General features: G+C 41.4%; 1 protein-coding gene across 1 annotated transcript; it reads right to left on the reverse strand.

Annotated features, from left to right (window-relative positions):
- Positions 1-355: 355 nt before the first annotated feature.
- map2k2a (mitogen-activated protein kinase kinase 2a) lies at positions 356-11,641 on the reverse strand. The gene is made up of 11 exons (XM_022192379.2): positions 10,758-11,641; positions 10,333-10,543; positions 8,241-8,387; positions 7,388-7,465; positions 6,730-6,781; positions 4,370-4,494; positions 3,540-3,753; positions 3,347-3,411; positions 3,192-3,253; positions 2,233-2,278; positions 356-2,141 (listed from the first exon to the last, which is right to left on the reverse strand). The coding sequence occupies exons 1-11, from the start codon at positions 10,844-10,846 to the stop codon at positions 2,031-2,033; spliced, it is 1,200 nt and encodes a 399-aa protein (XP_022048071.2). The 5' UTR covers positions 10,847-11,641; the 3' UTR covers positions 356-2,030.
- Positions 11,642-12,232: the final 591 nt, after the last annotated feature.

The raw sequence follows: 12,232 nt of genomic DNA on the forward strand, positions 1-12,232 counted from the left end.
GTTGGCTGATAATGTGTCTTCTAGTGTATAAAAAACACCATATGGACAATTTTACAAGGTAAAAAACTTGCTTTCAAATACTGGAAAAGTCCCTGCACACTGCTCACCATGTGTGGTTTCATGTAAACCCCAGCTAGGGTGGCTAAAAAAACCTCAATTCCCAGTAAAAACAGAGGACCTTGGTCTTAAAAGTGGTTTCTACAGTGCTGACAACCATATCAAAGGATCATAATCTTGAACAAGTTGAACTGCCTAGTTCGACAATTTCTATTAAATCTGCATTTTTGCACTGGTTAAGATATAGATGCAAAGCAATGGCATGTGGGTATAAACTAAATTAAACAAAAACTTGAGGTACATTCACAAATAAGTTTTATTTTAATCTTTTTATACATTATAACCATATCCAACACATTTTTATATTATAATAAAATGACTCTTCTCCTTGTCATTTACATAAATCAAAAATTTGTATATTAAGACTGCAAAATAGTACTCCTGTAATTTTTGTATATAGCTTTGTACACATACAAGTGACAATGCATCCATTTTGCTCTTAACGAATGCACATTTTCGGGGCGGGGGATAAGAAAGGGCAGCCATAAGCAGAGAGAATACAAGAGCTCTAGCAAGACGGCAGGCTAGCAAGTAACACCACCACCATGTGACCAACACTGACTTGGGTTAAAACGTTCAATCAGACCCTCTGTACTACTCGAGAGGCCTGTTCCACTTGAAGTCGGCTTGGAAAAGCGTTTTAACTGTATTCCAACCCAAGTCTTTTTCCCAAAAGTGAGCCTCTAGGTCGGTTGTGTCCCAAGACAAAAAAAAAAGAAGAAGCTTGGAGCGCCACACTTAGCAGTACGGTGAAAACATAACCAAATACACTTCAGGGGAAAATACAGACCAACAACAAAGAGAAAAAAGTAAAATCAAAATCAGTGATTGAGATTTCATATCGACATCGCAGAGATTCAGGCTTTTGATAAAAACACCAGCTAATCATCCCCATCATGATCTTGGGAAATAAAATACACATACAGTATTTAGAAAGATAATAAACCATGCTATATCATCCCATGAATACATTTTTGATCATTGTTTTCTCAATGTCAATAGAGACATTCTGGCATATATCAGGCCTCCACATCATATGCCTCCTCCCATGTGAGACATACAGTGTGGGATGTGAACTGAAATGTAAGTTGAGGAAACAATGTCAACACAATCAGCGTGTAGATCACTGAATGCAAAATGAGAACATTCGAAGGACACTGATATACTGTCATGAATGTGCATACAAAAAAAAAAAAATCAGCCACTGAGAAACTTTAGTAGTCATGAGTACCCTCTTTGGTGATCGCTCATTTGCCAAAAAAGTGAAAATGACTCCTAACTTGCCCTTTTGTCCTGCACTTTACTTGCAAATTCGATTATTATATTGGAGGTAATTGCAAGGTCTCCGCAAAGAGCACTGTAGCGTGTACAACTCCGACAGAATTATTTTAAAATCAAAACGGCTGCATTCACCTTCAATAAAACCAAATCGGAGCTTGCAAGTAGATAAGATGTCATCCTCAGCCCATCAAATCTCTACAGCAGGTTATTTATTAAAATACAGTCCCACAAGCCATCAACTGTTGCCATAGAAAAGATTAATACAGAATATTCAACAATACAAAAGAAGTTTGTCAATGCAAATTCAGCCGACACACTGGCAGCCCTTCAGTGCTTTACATCCTCTGTAGCGGTGTGGAAAAGTGAGCTGTGGCTGCTCTTGACACTGTCATGGTGAAGCTGTGGTCTTACAGTACAATGACTCAATGGGCCCTGCTGCTGGTGAAGAAATAAACGGGGGGAGGGGAGAAGAGGAGGGAGAAAGCTAAAACTGTTTTTACCCAAGAGCAAGATGGAAAAAAAAAGTGCCAATATGTGTGATGGCTTGTGTACGTGTATGTACAGTATATGAGTATGCAGAGAGACCCAGAGGTGTGTCAGGGCAGTGTGTGTGTGTGTGGGGGGGGGGGGGGTCACTCAGTGCCGCGGGTGGGAGTACTGGGCTGGTTCAGGCCCATGGTTTTGCACAACCAGCCGGCAAAGTCCACTTCCTCCACTTCTGATCGCTTGATGAACGTGTGACTCTGAAGAGAAAGACACTTCCGTTTGTACTGGTAGCACTATTTACACGGTAAACCAAACGACCGAGTGATCAAACAAAGCTTAGACACCCACCATCAGCATCTTCAGGTCGGCCCTCTCAGCCGGGTTTTTGATCAAACTGTGGACAGAAAGCAGATGAAATAAGGTTAATAAAGCAGCCCTAGTCTTCTCAGAAATTGGTCTTGCTCGTCGTCACTTCAGCAGGATGTTTGACGTTACCTTGGAAGTATGAGGTAAGTGCAGCGTTGGACACTAATAGCATGTTTTCATGCAAGGTATTGTGAGCTTAATCTAAATATAACGTATGTAGAAGATGATTTTATTTCAAAAAACTACTGTAGATGTCAGTCACAGTCTAATATGCAACTTGGGGCTAAGTAAATATTTGAAATATTACCAAAATGGCAATGTGGCTTAGCACAATATCCAAATTGAGTATTGAGGTGCTACAGAGGTGCACCAGCCTACACATATTATTCTACAGATGTAAGGGAACATGCTGGTTTGGTGCAGACTGCAGAAGATTTTTAATATTTGTTTCAATGAAAAAGAAAACTGAAAAATTACCATTCCAAACAAAACTGTGACTCATAAATAACAGCAATATGATAAATATTTTTTTTGCATATCATTCAGCTCTACTCACACAAGTTCAACGTGGAAACTTCAAACATTTAAAATCCACCAGTTGAACTTTCCAAATGAAAAATATCTGCATAATTCATAGTTTCCAAACTTTTCACCACTGGAGGTGGAGTAGAAAAAAACAGATCTGACAAATTGCAACATTCAAGAGTGTTTCTGTATGTCTGATGATTGAGAGGATGTTTAAGGTCTAAGGTGCTCTGTATTACTTTCAAACTACCTCAGTACTGCACCAGTACAAAAGAAGATTGATGAAATAACGCCAAGTTTCGCAATTGTAGTGCTTTCACAGCATCTTAGACAGTCTATTCTCATAACTGTTTTTCTTGAGAACAGATAAGAACACTTCACTTTTTTGGTAGCAACATGTCATTTCCTGTGCTCACCATTTCGTCACAAAGTCCTGGAAGTCACTGGTGAAGACACCAAGCGGAAGCTTTGGAGGAGGCTGAGGAGAGTTCAAGAACCAACGATTAAAATCACAGCAAGTAAAGATGTGCGTGTGTGTTTTCATTTTGTGCAAATCAGTTATGTCTCAAACCTCATTCACAATGTAGTCCAAAAGTTCAAAGATAGCCATTGCAGGTCTACTGTCCATTCCATGTCCTGTGGAAAATTTGGGCACAATTGAAGTATTTATCCACAACAAATGAGTTTAAAATCACATCTTAAAGTTTCTGTTTAACTGCACAAATCCACGTGCGCATTTCTGTAAAAATTTCAGCCCCTCATACCGCTCACGGGTCGGCCTGGTGGTCTGGGCCTCTGCATGTTGGTATGAGGCTCTCCCTCGGCCCCGTCCATGACGGCCCGTCCGAAGATGGCCTCCAGCTCTTTGGCGTCTGGTGGGGGGATGGGGTAGCGGCCAATCGCCAGCTCCACCAGGGACAGACCCATGCTCCACACGTCAGACTGAACAGAGTAGTGAGTGCCCTGCAGTCTCTCCGGCTGTTGAGAAACACGCATCTACGTCACGGGGAGCAGGTAGAGCCAAGACGCCAGGCAGGAGAGAAGGCTGGGCAGAGGGCTGGGCAGGGACGGCACAGGAAGAGGAGGAGAAGAGCGGGAGGGAAGGGGAGGAGGGGGGTGTTATGGCAAGGAATGGTGGGGTGTGGTTAGGGCAAGAGGACAGAGGATGCGAAAAGGCTTGGCAGGAAGCGAAGAGCAGCTTTGAACTGTTTTAGTTAGAAGGGTGAGCAAGGACAGGTGTGTGTGTGTTTGGAATTACAATCAAAGGGCAAATGTCTCTACTCCAGTGGTGCTTTGTAGGTAAAAGATAGAAATAAGATGGGACGGACAAGCAGCTTTTGGCTCTGCACCCACCGGGCGGCTAAGAGTCAGGAGAAAGAAGGACGATACAGAGCGAGCACAGTTGCCTCCCTCATTGCCAAAGAGCCCTTTCCTGGGCACAGCCCTCGGTTCTTGGCAGGGGAGTAAGGGAGGGCCAGAGGAAGGCGGAGGGCGGGACCAGCGAACAAGAGCCATGTGAGAAAAGTGGAGAAGGAAAGTGGGGATAGGGCCAGAGGAAAAGGGGTGGGGGCGCAGGCGTGCAGAGCTGACTCACCGACATGTAGGAGCGCGTTCCAACAAAGGAGTTGGCCATGGAATCTATGAGCTGGCCGCTCACACCAAAGTCGCACAGCTTGATCTCCCCGCGAGAGTTGACCAGGATGTTGGAGGGCTTGACGTCTAAATGGCAAACAAACAAATTAAACATTAAGGACTCTCTTCACTCTGTACCCCATTCGTCAATTCATACTCTGCGCCTTACAGCTGTGTAATTTTTGTAGACAAGAAAAGCGACTGCTGTGCTGTTGTGTTCTGTGCAGAATGTTCAGCGAAAGTGAGATTGTTTTCAAAAATAACGCTATGAGAACTGTTCAATCAAATCAATGAATTTCATACAAAGTGCAGCAAAAATGAGAATCCAATAACATTTTTGTGACCACCCTTTGCCTTTAAAACAGCACAAATTCTCAGACGCACATTTGTGCAGCTTTTCAAGGTACTTGGCAGGTACGTTACTGCAATCATCTTGCAGAAAAGAACTTGCCACACTTCTTCTATGGATTTAGGCTGTCTCAGAGTGTGCTGTCTGTTGAGGTAATCCCAGACTGACTCCATGATTGTTGAGATAAGGGTTATCTGAAGTGCATTTGTTGCAGAACTCCATGTTCTTCCAGATAGCGCTATATGACTATCTGTTTGGGTTGTTTTTATGCTATAGAATGAACTGGGGACCAATCAGATGCTTCTGTTGCGGTACTGGGGAAGAATCTAAACATCTAAAGCGTCCACACATTGCTGTATATGTGGGTTTGTGTATAGATGTTGGTATATATGAAGGGCTACATTAATTTATTTGTGTATATATGACTGTGTCCACTATGACGTGTTGTTTTCATGTGAGGCAGTAACATGTGAATCTTCTCCTACACACAAAACTCTTCCAAGCAACTTTGAAATATTTACAGCAGGACGACAGTCTGCCATGAGGGCTGCGGGTGGCATGAACAGCAACCCCCCCAGCTCTTGCTAAGCCCCTGTTATAAACAAGCCCAGTCCTCCACACGCTCAATTCATCACCGAAAAACATCCTGCAAAATAATGGTGTGCGCCTGAGCCCTGCAATCTGTCCTCTGCGGTGTGAGACCCACCTCCCGACGACCGAAGACGTGTGGGGAGTGACTGAAAAAGAGATGGCATGAAAGAGCGGGAGAACGATGGAGAAAGACACGGAGGGAGGGGTTAACAGGGCGCGGCCGCTGTATAATCACATCTGAGAGGCTGTAATTACCGCCTGAGCTCACACAACTCCATCCTCGAGTACCACCGACCCTGCAGCACTGTGAAACTTCGCCGCCCCGCACTCTGCTCCCTACACCAGTACTTTTCACTACAAGCTCAGCACACCCATGATTCGTCGCTGGACACGCTGTGAGAAACTTTGGCTTTGCGATGGTGCGACTCGTGATTTTGTTTGTATGCAAAGATAATGGGATTCACGGAGCTTTTGTAGCTTCATGCCCCAAATTTCTATGATCAGGAACTTGTGACACTCCCAAATAATAGCTTGCTTTGTGGTGAGCGTGCTAAAGCTCTGAGGATGTTGATGCAGTGCATATCGAGGGAAAAGCGCGAAGACAATTATTAAAAATCTGAATGAAAGAGAGCATGGACGATTGGAGCCTGTTTAGTTCATGTGGCGGATTTCAAGTGGTTACACTAGCAAAAAAAAGCTCTGACATTTGGAAATGGCAGTCATACCTTAATGCTTTTTGTTATTGTGTCTGAGCGTGTTTCAAAGCAGCAAGGATAACTAATGTCAGCATGGAAATTTTCTTAAAATGTAACATTTAATAAAAGGTCTGAATCTGTGCTGGTTGTCACACTATCATCAGTGCAACCTTAATGCAATGCTGAAGAGATGGGAATCATTAGGTTACCCACAACAAATATCCACAAAATATCTACACTGGCCTATTGCTAATTGAGGTTGAAAATGCCATAAACTTTAAGAAGGAGTGTATGTATATAAAACAAAAACAAAATCTCTTGGTCGTCTTGCTACTGGAGTCAAAAGTTCGTAACAGTCAACTGCTTTTGGTATCATTATTTCTAAAAGCAATTCATGGGAATTAAGCCAACAAACAACTGAAAAATGATTGTGTGACAAACACTGCAATAAATAAAATATCTCAGATGGAATTCTCTGATTTACAAATTCACTAATTGTCTACTACAACATGAATGTATGAAAACAGTCCTTAATGTTCACATACATCCTGTTTGTATCATTATAAATACATAAGTCTTTGAGCAGCTCATTGATTGTGTAAACTTGCTTTTCTGCAGTGAATTGAATATTTTGCTGAAGAGATTTTGAAATAAATGTGACTTATTGAGGCTAGTGAACATTTTTACCTCTGTGCATGATCTGGTGCTTCTCCCGCAGATAGGCTAATCCCCTCAACACCTGTAAACGAGAGCAAAACATTCAAAACGAGTACGCAGAAGGTAAAAGCTCATACAAAACTCCATATACACAAACACAACAACGGGCTTTCTCCTTCGTAATTCCACTATTACACTTTGGACTTGATGCAGGAGTTTGAGTTGAGTAAGATACAGTAGGTCCTACTGTTTGTGACTGATGCAAGACTGGACGACACACAGCTACTTAAGCAACACCACAAGAGACACACACACCCATAATGTGCAATTCACGCGCAAAAACATGTAGAGTAAGAAGATTTCATAAGAATGTTTATACTAGTCACAAATTCAAATAGAAACTAGGCTTAAATTCTAGGGCTGGACCCGAATATCCGAATATTCATTCGCTACGGCACTATCCAGATATTAATCTTGGTATCCGAATACCCCCCCGCCCCCCGTCAGACGTTACGGGGCGGAACGAATATCTGGATATTCGTCTTTAATAGGGCCTGAATATTCGGAGGCCAGAAACCACTATTCGGGCCAGCCCTATTAAATTCACTAACAAGCTGCTCTCTGCTTGAGACATGTGAAACATACAGACCAAAACTATCGCTTTAAAGCAACATTAAAGTGTACATACAGCTATGCTGACTTTTCCCAGGATTTCTTCAGGGATTCTTCTGGCTTCCTTAAGGACCTGGTCCAAGGATCCGCCGTCCTGGAGAAACAAAAAGTGTTATGACTGACATACATAAAACTGCACGTGGCTCTTTTGGGAAAACATATCCTCAGGCTGCGCTTCTGTTCATATTAATGACAGCCATAATTTTGGTTTCCCACAATTAAATCACCATGATTGACTGTGAAATTGACATTTTAAAAGCTCAACTCAAAGAGAAGTCCACTTATTAAAAACAGAGCAAGTAGACAGAATCATTTATTTTCAACTTTGGTAAATTTGACATCAGATTGCCTTATTTCACTCTTTGTAAATTATTTTTGGTCACACAGCTGTGAAGATACTGGAAGCTTCTCTGTGCACAACCGCTTAGCTACTGTCTACTGTAGCCTGCATGTGAGGTGTTTACAGGACATCAGTAAACTGCAGTGTCTACACATAAGCTTCTCAACAAGTGAGGACTTCTGGGTACAATATTATTTATTATGCATATTTTGCCACTAAGAGCTGTATTTAATTCAGGTAAAGGAGAACGTTGTTTTAAGTCACTGTTGATGCAGCTATTGGCACATTAGCATAATTGTAGCACAACATGGAAGTTAAAACAGTGCACAGTTACACCATTAATGAGAATTAATGCTATAAATCAATTATCTCAATACTGATCAAAATAATCATGGTTATCATTTTAGCCTTAATGGTTCTGCCCCTCAATATTCTGCACAGAGTCTCATAAAGATAAGATACTTGTTTCCAACCACATGATGTCTGTGTTTATGGGTAGAAGTACCCACTAGCAGTCTTTGTCTCTCACCATGTGCTCCATACAGATGCTGATCTCACCATCGCTATAAAAGGCCCCATAGAAGCCCACAATGTAGGGGGAGTTGCATTCATGCAGCACCTGCAGCTCTCTGATAATCTGGTTTCTGATGGCAGGCTTGATTTCCAGGTGGATCAACTGAGGAGGTAAAAAGGTGAAACCATTAAATGCTGTTTTGTCAAAGATGCCGGCAACAGATGCAGTTACGTCATTTGCTGTCCTTCGTATATGTCATGGATACAAGTTGAAGAGGAGGTGGCTTACAGAGCTGTAATACTTTGCATTAGCAGCCTCAGCACTGCTGAGTCTGCATACATGCAGAATGCCTCATCACACATTTCCAAGTTGTTTTTCATCACTTGTGGAGCTTTCAGTGGAAATTTAGCTGGTTTGTCAACTCACACTTCACGGCCTACAAGTTTGAGCTTGTTGGAGTTGCTGTTAGAGGGTCTGAATGAAGCCCTAATAATCTGCTATCAAGTAAGCCGTGCAATTAAAAAAAAAATGTTTAAGTGGTAAGGACAGTTTACAGTGATCAACATGTCCTGGAGGCATATTTGCATGGCTACCTTTATGAGGACATTCACTGACATAATGTGTTACTACTTACCTACGATTAACGGTTGAACTCCAACCCTTACTAACAATCTAAACCCCACATCTAACCTTTAAAATGCCCTTTAAAGAGGGGTGAAAAAGTGAGAACTCATTTTACCAGAATGTCTTCAGTCTGACGGACTAAAACTGAAACAGTTTCTCTTAAAGCTAACTAGACATACACACATACTTTAAGATTAATGATATAGTAGCAAACAATAGCTTTCTTAATAGACACATAAAACAAGACAAAACCTACGATAATGATCCGTTTACGTTTTGTTGTTTAAAAAAAATGAGCTAGACACGTAATAGTTGATACTAAATGTGTCACCAACCTCTGATAAGACAAACTACGTGGTTGAGACACTGCTAGTAAATCTCCTCCCCACTGAAATTCCTTCTTACTCATATCAAAAGCTCCACTAGCCATCTATCTGTGATAAGCTCTTCTCAGATATACACAGACACTGTGTAAAGTAGACAACATCTTTTCCCATTTGGTGTTGGACTCATCAAACCACTTAAAGTTCAATTTTTAGACATCAACTCTCTAAACTTTAACCCTCCTGTTGTCCTCATTTAAGGGCACCAAAAAATATTTTTTCCTTGTCTGAAAAAAATCCAAAAATTCAGCAAAACAATTCCTCAACTTTCTGAAAATTTGCAAAACCTTCAGGAAGAAAATTCCAGTAATTCATTAAAAGTTTTCCTTAAAAGTTATATTTAAAAAAAATCCCCCAAATTTGGCAAGAAAATTCTTAATAATTTCAAAAAATGAGTAAAAACTTCCCCCCAAAAAATCCTAAAAATTTCCAAAATGATTACGGTACATATACATCAGTAAAACGTCTAATATTTTCTTTAAGAACATTCACATAAAAATCAACCAAAATCCAGCAAAATTCGCTTTATTTTGGTAGATTTTTTGTGAATATTCTTAAGAAACATTTTCAACATTTATTGTTTTCCACCAAAAATGTTCAACGATTTCCCAAAAATGTTGAAAATGTGGACATCAGAAGTTTCATTATGAATTTTTTCCCCCCACATATTCATCAAACTTCAGGGTCAATTTTGACCCGCAGGACGACACCTGGGTTAAAGTGCTTCCATCAGCCTACATGAGGACATATTTACATCCACATGTAGGTGACAAGAAATATTACAGCATACAAGGATTCAAAAATCTTATTTAAGTACAAAAATGACTGTTCCTGTACATTTTTCTGTACTTGTAGGGGGCACTGATGAGTTTGTGTTTTTGTTTTTTTTAATCACGGTGCAGAGTGTGGTGCCTCCTTTTCTCCACAGTGAGCAAGTGACACTTCATCCACACATGAGTCCAATAAACAAAAGCAACATCCTGCTGTGATGCGATGGTAAAATCTAAACAAGACTTCATCAAAACATCACAGGAATGTGCTTTGACCAGCTTCCTCCATCTGTCATGCTTCACCTGCATCAAAAAGATAACAACATTCACCTTTCGAGCCATAACCAAACCCGAGGGTTTGTGGCGGACCTTGTTGACCACTCCTCCGTTTCCGGCACCCAACTCACATATGGGTTCAAAATCCTCATCCTTCAGCTCCCCAACCTGAGCTTTCTGGGTGAGGAAGGCCTCCAGTCGTTTCCTCTGCTGTTCATCCAGGTCCAGCTCGCCCAGTTTCTTCTGTAAGGCCTCAAGGTTGGCTCTATGAGGAGGAGATGGTTGGTTGAACAGAGTTTAGTAAACAGAGGGAGAATTTATAAGGCAGGGAGATCTCCTTAAATGGTGATGCTTTGAATCAACCTGATGCACAGCCAGGAAATGCTGATAAGTCACCTATGCAGGCAGAGCAACAATAGATCTATACCACAGATCACTCTTTGACGGGTTTAATTTGAACTGAAAGTGGTGCTACTCACTCAGATGCAGCATCAATGGTGTTGGAGGTGGCCTGTCCCTCCCCAATAGGCGTAATGTTCAGGGGAACGGGTCTTCTTTTGGGAGCCATTTCAATAACTACCCTAAACCACTTTCTGAAAACAGCACTAACCTGCAGTGAGCTGGGCAGCTGCTAATCTAACCTTTTCCTCGCTCGAAAGTCTGCCTGAAAAAGCAACAGGATCAGCTCTGGATGGCTAGTAACTTGGCTAGCTAACGTTAGCAAAGTTAGTACACTTTCGGTAGCATGTCAGTTACCTAATTTGGTAAAACGTACCATGCCGATGTACCCTTTTAAAGTGAGATAGTTTTTCTGGTTCATTTATTGAACTCAGATTAAATACATTTCTATTTCTCTACTGCTTCTTCTGTGCTGTCTACCTGCTGCTACTAGCCATTAGCCACCTAGCTGCTACTAGCTAGCGCCAGCTCTTGGAAAAATCGTGCCCTGTGTCTCCTCGAGCCCTCCTCGCTTCTCAGCTTTCACAAGACACCGCGGTTTTAACCGGCAGCTACACCGGGACACCGACTCGGTAGGCTTCCCTCGGCATCCGAACAACGAATCCCTCCGTGTTGCGGCTCGGGGTGTGGGGCTCCCGGAGCGAGAAAAAGGGCTTCGACTCCGACTGCTGGTGCCTCAATACAGGAAGCAGCAGCTGCCTGCAGCATCAGACCTGTGTGACACCCACCGGGAGAACCGCTCGTTCACGGACCTACACTGTCTGACAAGTTGATTCAAGATGTGCAAAAATCTCACGGGGGGTGTGCAACAGTTGCAGTTTGTTGCACACACCTCCGGTATGCTGTTTTTAATGAGTTTAACCGTATCTTATCCGCCCTCTGCAGCTTTCTTATGTGTTTAATGGCAGTTTGTAAACACGCAGTAAAGCACAGTACTGCCACCCGCTGGCAGCAGGCAGGAACTGCAGGTTTGCTATTATCGAGGAGAGGCATATAATACATAACAAAAACTAGAACTTAACGAACCTTTGCAGAAAAAATAATTACAGCGGCTACTATTACAGTCAAGAACCCATATCTCACAGTGAACGTAAAACATCTAGTGTTAAAGCTATACTAATCAAAATCCAGCATTAAAAATATTCGTTTTTAATATTTTGCACATTAATTTAACTACCTTTTTAAAAAATAAAATCAGTCCTGATTAAAACTACCAAATACTAATTCATTTATATGATTTAAGGCTTTAAATGGCAGTGTATGCACATAGTACCAGTGTTATAAATGAAAAAAATATATAAGTATGAAACATTTTCTATTTTCTATACTAAATGCTAAGAGGATTCTTTTCATTTTTTTTTACAATCACAATCTATAATATTTTAGCAAATAGCAATAAAATTGATTCTAATGCATTATTATGTTTTGTGCAGTGACAGATTTAAAAATCCTCACACTTAGGACCTTAAAGACACAAATGTCCTCATCCACAGAC

The sequence above is a fragment of the Acanthochromis polyacanthus genome, chromosome 4, assembly GCF_021347895.1.
Source record: "Acanthochromis polyacanthus isolate Apoly-LR-REF ecotype Palm Island chromosome 4, KAUST_Apoly_ChrSc, whole genome shotgun sequence".
In the NCBI taxonomy this organism is placed as follows: Eukaryota; Metazoa; Chordata; class Actinopteri; family Pomacentridae; genus Acanthochromis; species Acanthochromis polyacanthus.

Bases quoted from the DNA above. Each gene is read 5' to 3' on its own strand.
- map2k2a (XM_022192379.2), bottom strand. From the start codon at position 10,846: ATGGCTCCCAAAAGAAGACCCGTTCCCCTGAACATTACGCCTATTGGG. The intron at 4,495-6,729 runs GTAAAAATGTTC...TTTGCCATTTAG, and splicing joins GCACCAGATCATGCACAGAG to ACGTCAAGCCCTCCAACATC. The intron at 3,254-3,346 runs GTTTGAGACATA...AACTCTCCTCAG, and splicing joins TGGACTACATTGTGAATGAG to CCTCCTCCAAAGCTTCCGCT.